The sequence below is a fragment of the Otolemur garnettii genome, unplaced genomic scaffold, assembly GCF_000181295.1.
Source record: "Otolemur garnettii isolate 467f Iridium unplaced genomic scaffold, OtoGar3 scaffold00044, whole genome shotgun sequence".
In the NCBI taxonomy this organism is placed as follows: domain Eukaryota; kingdom Metazoa; phylum Chordata; class Mammalia; order Primates; family Galagidae; genus Otolemur; species Otolemur garnettii.
In genome coordinates, this window is record NW_003852439.1 from 1955498 (window position 1) to 1973603 (window position 18106).

The 18106-nt window shown below is 44.6% G+C and overlaps 1 protein-coding gene across 1 annotated transcript in view; it reads left to right on the top strand.

Annotated features, from left to right (window-relative positions):
- GPR139 (G protein-coupled receptor 139) overlaps positions 1-17166 on the top strand; it is a 37542-nt gene extending 20376 nt beyond the window's left edge. The window contains exon 2 of the mRNA XM_003790703.1: positions 15987-17166. Within this exon, the coding sequence (XP_003790751.1) occupies positions 15987-16921 (935 nt within the window). The 3' untranslated portion in view covers positions 16922-17166. The remainder of the gene's footprint in view (positions 1-15986) is intronic.
- The last annotated feature ends 940 nt before the right edge of the window (positions 17167-18106 follow it).

The following is an 18106-nucleotide window of genomic DNA, read 5'->3' on the forward strand; positions in this document are numbered from 1 at the left end:
AAAAAAAAAAAAAAGAAAGAAAAGAAAAAGCAAGAACCGCATAGCCAAGGGCTCAGAGGCTGGGTGGGGAGAGTGTGGCTTATCCTGGGAGCTTCAATGGCAGTGCTCACATAGGGTGAACAGGAGGGGCCTGTGAAACGGGACAGAGACTATTGTAGAAGCCACAATCCCAGTGGCTTCTACTATGCACCCCATTATCAGTCTCATTTTACAGGTGAAGAAACAGAGGCACAGAGAAGTTCAGTCACTTTCCCAAGGTCACACAGCAATTATGCATCAGATCTACATCTAGCACCTACACTCGTTACCACTGAGCTGAGGAGGCATTGCTGCTCTTTCCGTGACTCTCAGGCATGTCTCCTAAAGCCAGAAAAGAAGCAAACCCCTCCCAAGGCAGGAGGAAACAAGTCACCTTCACCTGCTGAACTCAGCTCAAGTTAGAAGCTGCTTTCTCTGTGCCACCTCCCAGGGTGCAGAGGGGGGTCTTTAGAAGTTCCCAAACATAAAACCATTTCCATATAATTACGCCTCCTTGACCTACATGCCATTCAGCTGTGCGCTTGGGCTGGAGGTACAAAAAACAATTTCTCCAACCAAAGAAAATTGCTTCCCGAGGCCCCCCAGGTAATTAGACATTGTCCTCTGGGCATGGCCTGTTCTGTGTCTGTCCACATCTCCCAATACAGGGGCTGTTGCTTCAAGCTCACGTCTGCTGGGAGAATGCAGGTCCCATGGTAGAACAGAACGTCCACTAGGAAGGTGGCCTTGGGGAGCGAGCAGCTGGGCTGTGTGCAGCAGAGAATTTTCTACTGCTCTTGAACATCCAGATCCCGTGGAACCTTCCCTCTGCTAACCCAAGAGGGGGTGGGGGAGGCACATTGTGTGGGAGGACATGACTTCTCGGCATTTCTGCTGTCTCTTGTCAACTCGGTTGGATGCTCCAAAACCAACCTATATTTGAGGGCAAGTTTGAGTGAGGAATATAAAGGACCCTCTGTTCTCACATCTCCCCTCAGGGATGTCTGGTTTGGGACAAAAATAATAAGCATCATACTTAGTAAAACCCTTTAATGCTGAAAGCCATTCAATGACTCCTCCCTCCCCCATCGTCCCAAACCAAACCCAACTCTAACAGCAGCTGTGAAGCTGCTGAAAGAAATTGTGTACTGGTACTTCTCTACCTGTTCTCCAGCCGGGCCTCCTCCCCCCCCCCAACAGACAGGTGACATGAATGATAAAGGCCTGGTGGATGCTTATTGAGTTAGAGGGCAGCCCTGCTGTGGAAATGTGAGCCCAGCATGGCATCCCTTTTGACTTTGCAAACAAGCTCACATCCTGGATTGGGCACAAAATACTCCAATTTATGTGTATGGCAACTAATTTTAAAACTTTAAAGATGCATCTGCCCTCCCCCCACCCCCAAATTCATTCCACGAGCTGCCAGTCCATGACCTCCATTCTACGCCAAATTTGCAGCTGCTCAGACAGCCACCCTGCCTCTTGGCCTTTGCACATTCCACTCCCCACCATTGGCAAGCTTTGCTTCCCAGTCACTTGACAGGCTCCTCTGCTTCCGTATCACTGCATATGTGCCACTGCCTCCAAGAAGCCTACCAGGATTTTCTAGAGTAGATTTGTTACCCCTTCTTAAGGGCTCCCAGAGCATGTTTGTCCTGCCACCATGGGTGGGTTTCTATCTGGCCTCTCCACTGGGCGAATAAACTTGAGGAGGACAGAAACTAGTTCCAATTTACTGTGACATTTGCAGCCTGTAGTGAACAGAGTCAGGAGGAAAGATTTGTGATGTCGGGAAGAGGATGAAACAACAAAATCCTCCTCACTCCAGAGTCTCTTGGATTAGGTTAGTAAACAGCCAAAATAGAATTTTAAGCATTCGTTATGTGCCAGGTGCTCTTCTAAGCACTTTATTTGTGTAAGTCATTTAACTCCAACTGAAACCCTAGGAGACAGTTATTATTCCCACTTTATAGAGGAAGGACATCAAAGTACAGAATGTTTGAGGAACTTAGGTGGGGTTAAAAAACTAGGGATTGACAAACTTAGGGTTCCACCCCATGAAGTTGAGTTTCAGAATCGGTGCGCTGAACCTTCCTACTTTTCAACCAGAAAAAGGTGTCCCAGGAGAAAAACTATCTGTCGTCCTTGATAGGGACAGGAATTGTATTTCTGAGCATCTACTCCATGCCAGTTGTGATCCGGACACTTTTGCACATGTTGGGTTACTGAATCCTCCTAACAAGCCCTGTGAGATGTCCCCATGTCACAGATGAGAAAACTGAGTATCGTGCTCAAATAAGTGGAGAATTTGAACTGCACTCCAATTTGAACTCGGATCCATCAGCCATCACAGACAGTAACAGGAGGAAGTTCCCAAAGAGGCTACCGAGGGACACTGGGTCTAGAGAGAAGGAAGCAGAGGGAAGGGGTCAGATCCATACATATAATGAAATATCATGAAAGTGACAACAAGAAGATGAATCTTCCACAGAGACCCTCGGGGAATCCATCCATCCATCCATCACTCATTCATTCCAAAACATTGATGGAGTATATACTTTTTGATAGCCCTGTATGAGCCCTCAAGGTTCAGAGCAAAAAGACACAGTCCCTCTTTCCAGGGGCTCCCAGTCAGCAGGTGATAAAGATCTTGAAGAAGAGAGTTGCAAATATGTTAAACACTCCAGCTATGTGGCAACCCCCCCCCCAACAACGCACAAGTGTATGGCACACTTCCTGAGTGAAGGAAACAACTACCAGTCAGACTTTACCTTACAAACTCAAACCATGTCACCTCATCGTGTGTACCCTCATATTAATCTGAAATTTCTAAAAAATAAAAATAAGCAATTAAATCCTCTAGCCAGTGAGGTGCTTAACTGAGTGCACTGAGATCAGGGAAGGCTTTAAAAATAAAGTCTGCTAAGCAAAGGGTCGTAGGTGGGGAAGGCATACCAGGCAGAAGAAATAACCTAGGCAGGTGCCAAGAACGTTAAAAAAAAAAAAAGCAAGAGTGCTGCACATTCAGGCAGCAGGTCCTAACATGAAGGACAAGGTGCCCTTACTGGGGCTGCAGAGGGAGCTGATGGCATCGAGGTACCTTGTTGGCTGTGCAAGGACTTTGATTTGGGGCCTATAAAGCAGAAGTCTCAAACCCGCAACCCATGGGCCAGACGTGTGTGTGTGTGTGTGTGTGTGTGTGTGTGTGTTGTTTGTAAGCCTCTCCTGAAACATCAAAAGACCTGACCACAGTTCATTGTCATTCTATCATGGGAAATACCCAGTGGAGCTAAACAGTGTCTGCACTGTATAGCTGGCCTGTTCACTACGGGTCCTGGCATGGCATGAATATTTCTTACCTGGTCCCATTTCAGTTTGCAAGCTCTAGCGTAGAGCCACTGAAAAGGAGCAGGGAGTTGGAAATGATTCCTCCTGCTCCTTTAGGGTGATTTATTTGCTCAGTTCTGAGCACCTTAAGCCCAAGGAATGGGTCTTGTACTCTGAGAACCTGACCCAGGTTCTGGCACATGGGTGGGCATCACTAAATTTATGTTGAACTGAATTTGATTCACATGGAAAATTCTAGCGCAAAAACCTCTTCTCAGGGAGCTGAGCACCTCTTTCACATGCTGAACACCAAGTAACTTCCAGTTATCCTTGATTACATCACCTGATTGATCTTCTTCTGTAAACCCAAAGTAATCTTCCAATACATTTGAAACTTTTAAGCAGCCGGTCCACGTGTCTGCAATGTTGTGTTAATCTATATTCCTAGTTATTCATTCAACAGATATTTACTGAGCATCTATGGTATACCAGAAACTGTGTAAAAGCTTGGCAATATATTAAAAATAATCAGCAAAGTAGGCACCCTCCCTGCCCTTATAGACTTTTAACCAGAAAGTCTTAATATTAGCATAATATTAATGATGCTGAAAGGTATATGGTCTACATGGTACTTGGCACTTGCCCTGTATCCATTCATCTAATCCTCATAAAATCCTCTGCTAGGTGTGTTATAAAATCAGCCTTTTCATAGATGAGCACAGAGGGGTTAAGAAAATTGCTGAAAATCACACAGCTAGAAAGCTGTGGCAGGTAGAAAGTATAGGCAGGTTTGAATTGCAGCAACTTTGCCCCAGAATCTGTCCTCTGCCACTTGTTTTTCTGAGATGATGCTGTGAGCCCCTGAAGTGCCTTCTAAATCCTCAAAGGGGCAGTCATTTTAGCCGTGATCAGCACTTCTGGCCTCTGCCACGGTGGATGCGTAGAGAAACCAGACAACGTGCTCTGGGACCTTCGTATGTCCTGGTTCATTGTTTTTCCTGCTGTCACATGGTACTACTTTTTCTTCTTTTAAGTTGGAAACACCGAATGCAGATCTAATGCTAGGAAGCAGCTGAGGATGTGAAATCAACACTGATGGCTGCAATTTATATACAGACTTAGCTACAGGGCACGCAGAGCAGCTGCTCTAGGAAGCGGACCTTGAAAAGAGAAGCCTTAAGGCTAGAAGGACAGCTTGGGTCATGCACTCAAGTCTTTTTTAGAAAATTTCTTTATAATGTTTCCATTTTTTATTTTTTGTAGATACAGGGTCTCACTATGTTGCCCAGGCTGGTCTCAAAGTCCTGGCCTCAAGAGATCCTCCCACCTTGGCCCCCTCCCCCAAGTGCTGTGATTGCACAGGTGGGAGCCACCACTCCTGGCTGTATTTCTTGATGGTGTCACGCACTGTCGTGCCTCCCTGCCTTGGATCACGCTGTTCCTAGACCCCCAAGTGCTGTTCTCCCTACTCTGTTCCTTCATGCTCCTCTGAAAGCTCCCTGGCCATAAACTCAAACGCATTGCTGCTTCCTGTCCATGTGCCCAAGAAATGCCTGAATCACGATCTTATTGCTTGGCCACGTGGCCTCTTTCCTTCTCTGCTTCCCTTGCTAGAAGGGGAGATATGTCCCCTCTGACCAGCAGCCTCAGCACAAGAAATGGTACATATTACATGCTCACTGGAATGAAAGAAGTCCCAAAGGGAAACCTGACTTACCCAAAGCCACAGAGGTAGTAGGTAACAGCAGAATTCCACTGGAATTGGAATCTGGAATGGAATGTAAGCTCCATGTGGATGTGGGCCACTTGTGTGTTTGTGAATAGCTGCATCCCTGTGTCTGGAACAGTGCCTGATGCACGGTGGGGCAGCTCAGTAAACATTTGTTGAATGAACAAGTGAATGCCAACCTCATTCAATTCTTCCTTTGTCCTTGCCGGCATGGAAGAACAAGGCAGGGTTACAGAAAATGATGGCTTTGTGTTGGCTGCATTTTGTATGCACAATTGAAAAGCTATTTGCCCACAGCTAAAAATACCTACCCCTGGCAGCCATTGGGAGAAGCAGATGGATGATGCTTAGCTCAAGATGTTTAATCAAACAGCGACAACCCGAGCGGAGCCTCAATTAGCCTCTGACACCCCAGTGAACGCCAGATGAACAACAAAAAAGCCTCTGATTTCCTGTAGGTCCTCTGGCACTCAGTGACCATCACCCTAGGTCCACAAAACAGCAAAAACAAATGAGCATCCTGTGCCCAAGGCAGTCACCAGCTGGAAGTCAATGGATGGGCAAGATTGGCAAAAACCAAGAATGCAGGACAGATCAATGGAGAGTCAGCCAGTGGGGTGCATCATTCACTTTTGAATGGGGTGATGGAGAGCTCAGTCATCTGCCCTGGACTTCAGGAAAGTGATTAGGACCAGGGTGGCAGCTCATACGTGTACCCAGCACTTTGGGAGGCCAAAGTGGGAAGGTTGCTTGAGCCCAGGAGCAACATAGCAAGCCCCATCTCTACAAATAATACAAAAATCAGCTGGATGTTGTGTGCACCAGTAGTGCCAGCTATGCAGGAGGCTGAAGCTCAGAGCCTGGTGGGTAGGAAGTGCTCAACAACTGTTAGCTGCTCTAAGGGAATGGTGTGACCTCTCCTCATGACCTTTTTCACTTTGCACATGCTGTTCACTCTCCCTGGAGCACCCTACCCTGCCATATCTGCCTGCTAAACTCCTACTCACCTTCCCTAAATATGAGTTACAACGATATCATTGTTACTGTTAACATTATTATTGCTTGTTATAAACTGACCCATTTTACAGATATGAAAACTGAGGCCTTGAAAACAAGGGAGCACACAGAGACGTCTATGTCAGAACCCAGTCCAACACTGAGGCATCTCCTGAGGTAGCCTAAGGATGCTTTCACTCACTGAGTCTAAGAAACAAGGAGTCTTTTCTAGAGCCAATTCTCACATCCTCAAGAAATGTATCAGAAGCCTGTGCCTATATCTGCCAGGTGCTTCTTCCCCTCATGGGGCCTTTGCCCAGCTCAACTCATCATCTTAGCCAAACTGATCATCGCATCACATAACTTTGACCACTTATTGTGTGCTTTCCTTGGGCCAGGCTCTGTGCTTTGGGTGGGCGCTTCTCTCTAATCCTGACAGCACCCTTTGAACCAGGTACCACCATTACACCATTTTATGGCTGAGGAATGGGAAACTCTCTGTGCTTTAACAACTTGCCCAAGAGCACCAGCTAGAAAAGGGCAGATCAGGAGGTTCGCCCAGAGCTGCCAGACCCCAAATATATGTCTCTCATTTTAAATGTACTGTGCTTTCTGTTAACTCCTGTGCTCTGTATTTACTCGAAATCCGCCTGCATGCCCAGAAATTGTTCACACAAAGCCCTGCCCCAATCTGTCTTTGGGACAAAATCCTGGAACTGATAAAAAACACAGCTGCATCCATCACTCAGTACAGAACTTGACCCAGGATGACACCACTGACTGTTTTCAATATGCTTCTTCAACTTAACAGCTGTGCCTTCTTGCGTAGGTGGCTTACCCTCTCTGAATATCAGTTTTCTCGTTGTAAAATGGAGACCAGAAGATGCATTCCACCTACGTTGTCATCTTCTTATAGATTTCTTTTTAATCAGCTCACTTTTTAAGTAAACTGAACTTCTTTTATAACACAGCTTACCCGACTGCCCCAAATAGAAAAAATAACGTTCCTCTGATACCATTTAAATTAAATCCACAACTTTTAAAGTAAAAATGTTCATAGGGAATCACATAAAATCATCTCCTCTTTGCAAGGCCACACTGCACAGAGGGAGTGCTCAATGTAAAGTAGTCACAGGAAACCAACTCCGGTACCGAGATATGTGATTTGGGCCTGTTGGCTTGTTGTGATGTGGCTTCCTGATAAAAGGCTAAAGTTGCCGTGGTTACTCAATAAAGTCTTTTGACCTTTCCTGGTCAAAAAGACAGAACTAATTCTGTTGCCAAGAGAAAGTCAATTGACTAGCAAGGCTGACCCTACCCTGCAGTCTAGATGCTAATTCACTGTTCCCCATCTCCCCGAGTCAGACTGCCCAGGATGGCAGCCGTTTTAACTCTTCCTGCCTCCCCAGCTGCCTACTTGCTACATCTCAACTGTTTTAGTCTTCACTAGAAACTACTGCTTTGTTAATTTCTGGGAGAAGCCAGAGAGGCTACACCAGGAATCCAGGGCCCAAGGCCTGGAGGACAAATCCTCAGGATAGACATCACCAATCCATCAAAGCACCACCCAGCCCAGCCTTGGTTTTAGTGTTCCCCGGGGAACACTTTCCAACATGGTGCCCAGACAGCCACTACCAGAGATTGAAGAGGAAGCATCCCCACTATTTCTACTCCAAGATGCGCTCTTACCCTTGACAAGAGAATTTACGCAGGGAGATAGAAAGAAAGAGAAAACACTAACTTTGTAAATAAGTCACTCAAGTGGTAAAATGTGGTTAACCGAAAAAAAAAAAAAAGAGATCTCCACAAGAAAAATGTGGTTAAAAAAGAAAAGAGGTCTCCATAAGAAAAATGATAAGGAAGAACATCTTAGTGGAAGCCACAACGAATATTAAAAGCAATCAAAATAGGAGCTAAAATTTTATATCTTCAGGTTTTAAAACTAAAACTCTTTCAGAGGATGCAAGAGGCAACTGGGTCATGATGTAGAAATGGCACCGTAAGGGTTTGGTTCCTTAGATAAAGACCAACATTCTCCTCCTTAAAGCAAAGAAACAAAGTTGCAGGCAGGGATCAGAACACAGATGCAACCTAGAGCCCTCAGCTTAGAAGTAGTGAAGAACCTACTTATAGGTTACCAGGGTTGCTAATGCCTGCCATCAGCCGTGGAAAGAAACTGGAATCTTCTCTGGAATTCCTTGAGATCTTGGACTCTCCTGAAGACCCATCTTTACATTAAGCACAGGGTCTGGTCAACTGAAAAAAAGTGGCAATAGCTAATTTTTTTTTAATGTTTACTATGTGCCAGGGACTGTGTCAGTATTATTTCATATGTCCTCAGATCAACTTATTTGGGTATCGTTTATCCTGATGCCCATTTCACAGATTGAGGGCCGGGGCTCAGAGACATTAGGTCACTTACTCTTCACAGAGGTGGATGGTTAGACAGTTCTCCTGAGATCTGACCCCAGGTTGATTGCCTGCAGAGAGTGTACTCTTAACTACTACACTTGCAATCAAGACAGGTTCTTATACACCCAGATATTTGGGGTGAGATTCAGCCTGCAAAGAGTGAAGAAACCAAATGGGTCTTCAGAGCCCTTCAGGGAACTTGGAAGCCATCCTCTTGCCTTGGGGTTATCTTTCCCATGGTGGGGGCTGTGTCCCACTTCCTAACCACCACCTCATTAGTCCATACTCAGTTTTGTGCCCTCATAACCAACTATAGAAAGAAAGTGCCCCAATCCAGGTTTTTGCCTTGGGGCAAGTGGAATCACAGGCAGAAAAGATGGTGCCTGACCAGTGGGCACTGCCTGAGACATATGGTGGTCAGCTGCCCAGGGGGGAATGCTTTTCCTGCTCCTCTCCTAGGGACCCACTCAGCACAGAACCTCCGCAGGGTCTGCAGCGCCGTTCACAGAGGCCAAAAAGACTGAACACCAAGTCTCGTTGGCATCATCTTTTTATTTCCTCTTCTTCCACCCCAAGACCCAGAGTGGATCAGGAAACAGCGAGGGAGGTGGCAGCTTCCTAAGGCAATACCCCATCCCACAATTATTTTCACCCTTCAGCTGATCCAAACAGGATATTGCTGACTTCTTATGTAGGAGACTTAAAAATTGCTCTTCCTAAAAAGCCTACCTGTGGGGTGCCCCCAGAACAGGTAAAATAACAATTGCTGCAATTTTTCACAAGGCCAGGGGTCTGTGTGATAGGAGGGCTCACCCTTATAATGCACAACTTTGGAGGGGAGGAGTGCATGTAAATGGGGGGGAGGAGGATCCTAGTGACTGAAGGGGTGAATAGGTCTCTCTTTAGAAACTCACAAGACATCATCTAGGAGGCATACCAATAGGTTTTGTAAAAGTTACCCCAGGAATCTAATTAACCGGGATAAGCAATTCTCTCTCCTCTTCTAAAGACCTGGAGACTTTAGACTTAAACAATTCAAGGCATGGAGACCACATCAAGGCATGAATATCAGGAGGCTGGCTCACCGGAGGCCAACTACAAGGCTAACTAGCACACTATCTCAGGAAGACAGGGATTTGACAGATCTACCCTTTCTAATTTCTAACATAATAGTTAAACATTACAGAACTAAGAAGAACTAAGTTCTAAATGAACTCAGAAGACAAAAAGCTTGGTTTAATGTCCCAGCTCACTACCTGCTAGCTGTGTGACCTCACACAATTTGCTTAGCCTCTCTGAACCTCAATGCTCTCAAATCCTAGTATGCACTTCAAAGGGTAGTTGTGAGAATTAAATGTATGTATTAAATGTATTTGTGAAAATTAAATGGATAGAGGATGCTTAGAAGTGCCCTGGGCATAATGAATGCTCAAAAAATGTCAGCTGTTTCTAGTAATATTATTATTACACACTGATATAGTGATTAGTTTTTTTACAGGTATGTATTGCCTTTGTAATTGAAAAAAATAATTGTCAAAGACAAGAAAAAGGAAATGTAGCAGAACTAAGAGATATAAACAGAATTCCCAGTCCAGCTGCTGCTTCCAAGGAAACTGTAGGAGCCTCTTAGTCATCACAGACGCAGAAGATACCTCTAGAAGACCTTGACCCTTTCTCTCTGGGCTAGCAGACAGTCCAGTGATGTGGTCTGACAACCCAAGCTGTGTTGTTCTTTCGGCCACTCCCCAAACCCTCTCAAGTTTGAGCACAAGAAGCTACAAAATATGGGAAATGGATTCCCCCAGTATTATAACCAAAAAAAGCTTTCCAGTCACAAAACATGGGCTTTGTTATTACCCAGGAGCTTACACCTGTCCACAGACCAAAAGGGTTTGCTGTATAGATGAGTTTACACTTTGATCGTGAAGTTCATCTGGGCTTGCTTGGATGGGATTATTTGGGTTTCCTCGACGACAGAGTCCTTAAGTCAGTTAGAAAGAAAAGCTGAGAAATGGAATTTCACGCAGTGATGACTTGGGCTTCTTAGTTTACTCACCCCTTATAAATGCAGCGCATCCTGTCAACACCAGTCTTTCTCTTTGGGAAAAATGTGCTGCTGTGGGAAAGAAAGGATTTTTTGATATGGGGAATTATAGCAAATGTCAAGCCTTAAGACTTGAAGACTCTACCTTCTCTTTTTTTTTTTTTCCAGAAAATCAATAACCAGACATCATTTCCTTCCTCTCTGGGCTCCCCCAGCTCACATCTCTCTCTCTCTCCCTCTCTCTCTCTCTCCCCCCAACTGATGTCCTAAGTGTTCTTGAGCTTGCCTTGAGGGGAAATCTACCTGTACCAAAGGCACGGGAAACTCAGTTTCTGAGGGTTAGTTTCTCAAGAGAGGCAATTACTAGAAACTTAAGGAAATGTCAAATATGAATACCTAGCAATTTCATTAGGAGTTGATGACTTGCCTGACTTAAAGATGGGGCTGGAATATTTTTAAAGCATTAAGTAGATGGGGCTGGAATATTTTTAAAGAGTTTGAATATGGAAAATTTTTTAACACCACACTTCAAACAGGGTTCAGCTGGGGGGGAAGAAACAATGGCAAAGAGTCACTCTCTGCAGAATATATATAGATAGCAGTTCTTTAGGAGAGACCTCACCATTTATCCTTTCCTGCCTCCTTCAGGGGCGGGGTCGTGAGATGTGGGCATTGTGGAACGATGGGAAAAAAGAGGTTCTGAAAAATGATAGCACTCTTCTAAGTCAGGGGCAACTTGGGGAACAGAAATCAACAGCTGAGGAACTCTTACCTGTGACCAAAATAAAGCAGAATCTGATACACCATGAAGTCAGACAGAGCTGAGTCAGCTGGCTCTTTCACTAGGTCAGTTTGTGACTTTGAGCAAATTGCCTAAAAATCCAAGCCTCAGTTTCTCCATCTGTAAAATGGGAAACTGTTCTCATGTCTTTCTGTTCCCTGAACACAGCGAGCTCATCTCCACCTCACGTGCCTAGAATCATTTCCCCACAGGTCTTTTCATGACAGATCCCTCCCTTCATCTTTGGTTAAACCCAAATGTCATTTTTCAGTCTAAAAATAAGTCCTCCATCCCTTTATCTCACCTGCTGGTCTTATTCTCTCATGCATCTTTGTGTGTTTATTTCTCCTGTGTCTTCCACACTAAACTATAAACAGCACAGCAAAAGGGACCTTGTCTACTTTGTTAATTTCTATATCTCCAGTGCCTCATATAGTGCCTGGCATAGTAAACACCCAATTAATATGTGTTGAATGAATGGTCTCTCTGTCAATAGCTATCACATGCCAGGCACTGTTGTAAATACTTTATGAACATTATTGCACCTAATTCTCAGAACAACAGATCGTCTCATTAATTTTATTTTATAAAGAAGGAAACAGAGGCACAGAGAGATTGAGTAAACTTGCCCAAAGTCAAAGTGCCAATAAGTGCTAGAGCCAAGTCTGAACCCCAGGCAGCCTCAGCCCCAGGCCCCACACTCTTAGCCACGGTGCTCTCATGCCCTTGGCTCAATGGGAGAGCTTCAGACCTGATTTTACAGGGTGAGTTCCATGAAGCTCTGACAATAGTATTAGGTCAGAGGAGAAGGGATTGGAAGCCAGGTCTTTGTCCTAGACCCTACTCCAAAGCCTTTGTCCTTTGTTTTTATACCTTTTCTCCAGCAGCTTTTGTATAACCGTGTCTTCCCCTTCATGTCACTAACACCTCACCACTTATGTGATGTTTTCACACTCTCTTGGAGTGGAGACCCTGAATGCAACAGCAGTTTATATCCACCTTGGGCCCGGGCACAGATCTTTGACAGAATGTAGATACTAAATACTTTTGAAAGGATTTCTGGATGAGTAAAATATTCTGAAGCCCTTTCAACAGAACATGGCAAGGCTGTTTAATGAAAGAATGCCACAGAATGCAAAAATGCTTAGGAGACCAGCAGATCAACATGAGGGCTCTTGGTCTTAATAAACCCAGGTCGTCATACTTCCCCCACCTCAGAGCCTTTGCACGTGCTGTTTCCTTTGCTTGAAAAATACTTTTTCCTTCCAATCTCTCTGCCTATGTCCCTACTACTGGTCCCACACATCTCAGCAAAGCTTTTCTGATTCCTACTCCCGTACATTCCTTCATAGCTCTTACTATGGCTTGCAGTGATGCATTTTTCTTCTGTGGTCCTTCTGTTGATGTTTTTCTTGCCTAATAAAATCTAGGTTCCAGGCAGGCTGTACGGACCATGTTTATTTTGTTCACCATCCCCTCACAGGGAAAAGGTCAGAGTAGGATACAAACATGTTGTCAAATGCATGAATAAACTTTTGAAATATTGGGTTTACAGATATAAAGGACTTCGCTTTCTTGGGTCTCTTTTCTGAAGTAGTGACTTAAGTAGGAAATACTCACCATTTGTCTTTAGACTGCGTACAGTGTAACATACCTACGTGGTACCCCACTCCACTTGGAGTAGATAGCAATATCACAGACTGGTTTACAACGTGGGTGTCAGTCCTCGGTTTGAATTCTGACTACTTAATGTCATCAGTTCTTTAACTCTGTCCCTTCAAAAATGTTATTTCCAGTAATTTAAACAAGAGCAAAAACAACCCAGTCTTAAAAAAAAAAAAACATAATATCAAGTACTAAGAGGATATGGAACAAGTGGAATTCTCATATTCTGCTGTTGGGAGTATCAATTGGTAAAATGACTTTAGAGAGCAATTCAGCAATACCTGCTAAAGACGAACATGCACACACTCTGAATTGAGTAATAAGGACACGTGCATGTATGTACCACCCCGGAGAAACTCTCATGTAGAAGTACTTCTTATGAAGAGTCACAGCAAGATATTATTAATAATTTCAGTGGCTCATAACAAAAAGATTCCAGGACCAATTTAAATATATGTACCTCTTTAATAAAACAAATTATATATAATTTGCCTACATAATAATGAGTAAGGGAATTGCAGTAAGTTCATAAATAGAATGCTACCTAGTCATTAAAATGACTGGCCCAGATCTACGTGTAGAAACAAAAATAGGTCTCAAAAAACATAAAGCTGGGCTTGGCGCCTGTAGCCCAGTGGTTATGGCGCCAGCCACATACACCCAGGTTCAAACCCAACCCAGGCCTGCTAAACAACAATGACAACTGCAACAAAAAAATAGCCAGGCATTGTGGTGGGCACCTGTAGTTCCCGGCTACCTGGGAGGCTGAGGCAAGAGAATCACTTAAGCCCATGAGTTTGAGGTTGCTGTGAGCTATGACACCACAGCCCTCTACTGAGAGTGACATAGTAAGACTCTGTCTCAAAAATAAATAAATAAATAAAGCTGAAGGATAAAAGCAGCATATAGAATGCTGGCAGGTTTGCTATGAAAGAAAGTGAGAGTCCAGACTCAGGGGCACACACTATGCCCCCAGCTGCTGGGGAGGCTGAGACAGGAGGATTGCTTGAGCCCAGGAGTCTGAGGCTGTCATGTGCCATGACCATACTTGTGACTAGCCACCTGACACCAGTTTGGGTGAGAACTTCTCTCAAAGGAGAAAAAAAGAAAGAAAACAACGAAAATGTATACAGACATGGCCCTGAGTACCACACACCACCTGTGTCCTGGAGGTTGCCTGCAGGGAGAGAAAGAAGGAAAGAGGGGAAAGAACGGGAATGGAACTATTTCAGATGGGGCTTCAACTATATCTATAGTGTCGCTTCTTTTTTTAAAAAAGAGCTGAGGCAAATACGGCAAAATGTTAAAATTTGTTTAATCTGAGTGATGAGTACACTGGGATATGTGGGTGTATTTATTATAAGACATTTTTACATGTGAACTATTGTGTAATATTTTAAGTAGCTACCCAGAAAGGAAAAGAGAAAATGAGAATGGGAAGGGTGGCAGGGAGGAAATGTCTGTATTCTAGCTGTGTCACTGGACCTCCAACAAGGGACATAACTCTCTGAGACTTTTTTTTGAGACAGAGTCTCACTATGTCACCCTCAGTAAAGCGCTGTGGTGTCACAGCTCACAGCAACCTCTTACTCTTAGGCTTAAGTGAGTCTCTTGCCTCAGCTTCCAAAGTAGCTGGGACTACAGGCACTCGCACAACACCCAGCTATTTTTTTGTTGCAGTTGTCATTATTGTTTAGCAGGCCCAGGGTGGGTTTGAACCTGCCTGCCTCTGTTAGTGTGGCTGGCACTCTAACAACTGAGCTACAGGCACCAAGCCTCTCTGAGACTCTTGTCTGCAAAATAGCATTAACAGTACTCAAATTTCAGGGTTGATTATGAGAATAAATGTGTAGAATGACCTCCAGATATTATCCATTGGAATAACATTTTGAAGTGAGTCGCTGGTGATTTTCTAAAAATGACTAATTCAAGAGACATTTGTTTTTCAAGAACTTATCAGAAAATTATGTGGATACATTTTCAAATCAAATCTGACCCCAAGAAAAATAACACATTGCTGCTATTTGTACAAAAACTTTGTCCATGCATATTATATAGACTTATATAAGGATAATTTTTTTATTAACTGTGATTTCCCTGTGGGAAGAGAACTCGGATGGTTGGGGAACAAGAGTGGAAGAGAAATGTATTTTTCCCTGTCATTTTTAGTTATGTACCATGTGTGTAGATTACCTATTCCAAAAATATATATAATTTTTTAAGATAGGGTCTCACACTGTTGCCCAGTCTAGAGAGCAGTGACCTCACCATAGCTCAATGCAACCTCAAACTCCTAGGCTCAAGCAATCTTCCTGCTTCCCAAGTAGCTGGGACTACAGGCACCCACCACCACACCCAGCTAATTTTTCAATTTCTTTTGTAGAGGTGGAGTCTCAGTATGTTGCTAGGGTTGGTCTCAAACACCTGGCCTCAGTCAGTCCTCCCACCTCAGCCTCCCAGAGTGCTAGGATTGTAGGCCTGCCTATTTTTAAATTAATCTGAAGATCACATCCTTCTCCACCCTTTTAATTTCAAACCCCCTTAAAAAGGAAACATCCTAAAATCCAAGTTCTCAAAAGGTTCTTAAGAAGTTATGTCGTCCAGTCTCCTATGTGAACATATATAGTGGGAAAAGCCATCTCAGTTGAAGTTGATAAAAGAAAAGAGCATGAGATGTGGAATCAAGTCTGGCTCCTGAATTACCATGAATTACTAACTGTGTGACTCTAAGCCAGTTCCTTAAGTTCTCAGAGCCCCAGTTTCATTTCTAAAGCGAGGACAATTCTCATGGTTGTACAAGGAACAAACTAGATAATAGTAAGAATAACTTTAAAATAGTATCCAGGTGTTTGCATAAGACACTATTTGGAATGCAGAGGTCATCCCTCAAAGGCATTGGTTCCATCCTTTTGAAATCCATGGGGGTGCCGATCAACATATGGCTAGGGTCTTCCATAGCAACCAAAGAAGTCACCTTTGCTCCAAAGATAAACCAGATTCTCTTCTCTCCACAGCAAATATCTTGACGGTGATCATCCTCTCTCAGCTGGTGGCCAGAAGGCAGAAGTCCTCCTACAACTATCTCTTGGCACTTGCTGCTGCCGACATCTTGGTCCTCTTTTTCATCGTGTTCGTGGACTTCCTGTTGGAAGACTTCATCTTGAACATGCAGATGCCCCAGGTCCCTGACAAAATCATAGAAGTGCTGGAATTCTCATCCATCCACACATCCATTTGGATTACGGTTCCATTAACCATTGACAGGTATATCGCTGTCTGCCACCCACTCAAATACCACACGGTGTCCTACCCAGCCCGTACCAGGAAAGTCATCGTAAGTGTCTATATCATCTGCTTCCTGACCAGCATCCCTTACTACTGGTGGCCCAACATCTGGACTGAAGACTACATCAGCACCTCCGTGCATCACGTCCTCATCTGGATTCACTGTTTCACCGTGTACCTGGTGCCCTGCTCCATCTTCTTCATCTTGAACTCAATCATCGTGTACAAGCTCAGGAGGAAGAGCAACTTTCGCCTCCGTGGCTACTCCACGGGGAAAACCACTGCCATCCTGTTCACCATCACCTCCATCTTTGCCACGCTCTGGGCCCCCCGCATCATCATGATCCTCTATCACGTCTACGGGGCGCCCATCCAGAACCGCTGGCTGGTGCACATCATGTCCGACGTCGCCAACATGCTGGCCCTCTTGAACACAGCCATCAACTTCTTCCTCTACTGCTTCATCAGCAAGCGGTTCCGCACCATGGCAGCCGCCACCCTCAAGGCCTTCTTTAAGTGCCAGAAGCAACCTGTGCAATTCTACACCAACCACAACTTTTCCATAACAAGCAGCCCCTGGATCTCGCCGGCGAACTCACACTGTATCAAGATGCTGGTATACCAGTATGACAAAAATGGAAAGCCTATAAAAGTATCCCCGTGACCCCATGGGTTTGGCACCTAGTGCTTTTGTCTAATTCCTTTCCAGATGGGAGGGCTTCCCATCCTGTGGCTGAACAGCTCTCCTTAAGAGTGCTATCCTGATTTCCTGTCTCCACAGACTGGCAACTTTCAGGCTGGTAGATGAGAAGAGACGGAAGAGAAGAAAGGAAAGGAATCTTATTTTCACTTATGCATTTATTTTTACAAAGTCATGTGGACAGCATAAGTTCCTACTTGTTTGAAGATTCCACTGAAGGTCTTTATCATCATCTCGTGACACAATAAGGACACACAGTAGAGAAATAGTCTGTGACTTCGCCCTGACACCACCCAGAGTCACCAGGAACTGTTCATTGATGTGACACTCCAAGCCACTATAGCACCTCACTCTTCTTCCAAGAGCTAAGGTCATTCATTGCTTCCCTGTGCTGTTCGCAGCAGCTAACAATGCCGACTCATTCAGGATTTCTCCAAGGTGCCCTTTGTCCCAGAGAAGGTTGTGGTCTTGGAGTGGCCCTGGCACCTCTGGCTGCAGAATGGCACCGTGGAGCTTCTTCAGAAAGGCTCCAAACCAACACACGTATGACCCTCAGATCGGGGTCTACAATACAGTTTTCTATTTACCATTATGTATAGATTTTATCAATCTCCTCCCAAACAAAGACCCTGCCTGGTGCATGGTGGGAAAGGAGGAATTCTTGAGCCCAGAAAAACAAAAAAATAAGCCCACTCTTGCCATTGTTCCCATCCATCCCTGTGTCAGCTGTATATGATCCCTTTACGCACCCCAAATTGCTTCTTGTTTTGGTACCTCTCAAGCTTCCTAAAGAAGCCTTTTCCATGTAGAGTTGCCGACCTTGCCTCCTTGCTTGCTGAAGCCCTCACCAAATTGTTTTATTTGAAGTGACTTCCGAACTGAATTTAATATTCAAGGGTCAGGGACTGCAGCTCTCCGGGTATGAAAGGAGGCATTCTAAGCTCTGCCCCACAGCCCAGCTGGCATTGGCTGGCATTGCAAATGCTGTCACAACATGTGCCCACAGTGACAGCTCGTGTGCCCTTTGACGCACATGGCTCAAAAGGGTGGTGCCAGTTCTCTTTTACAAAATGATAAAATATAAATGTATCTATTTCTTCTCCCCTTTCCTATCCAGGACAAGAGCCATTCCAGGATGTAGTGAATAGG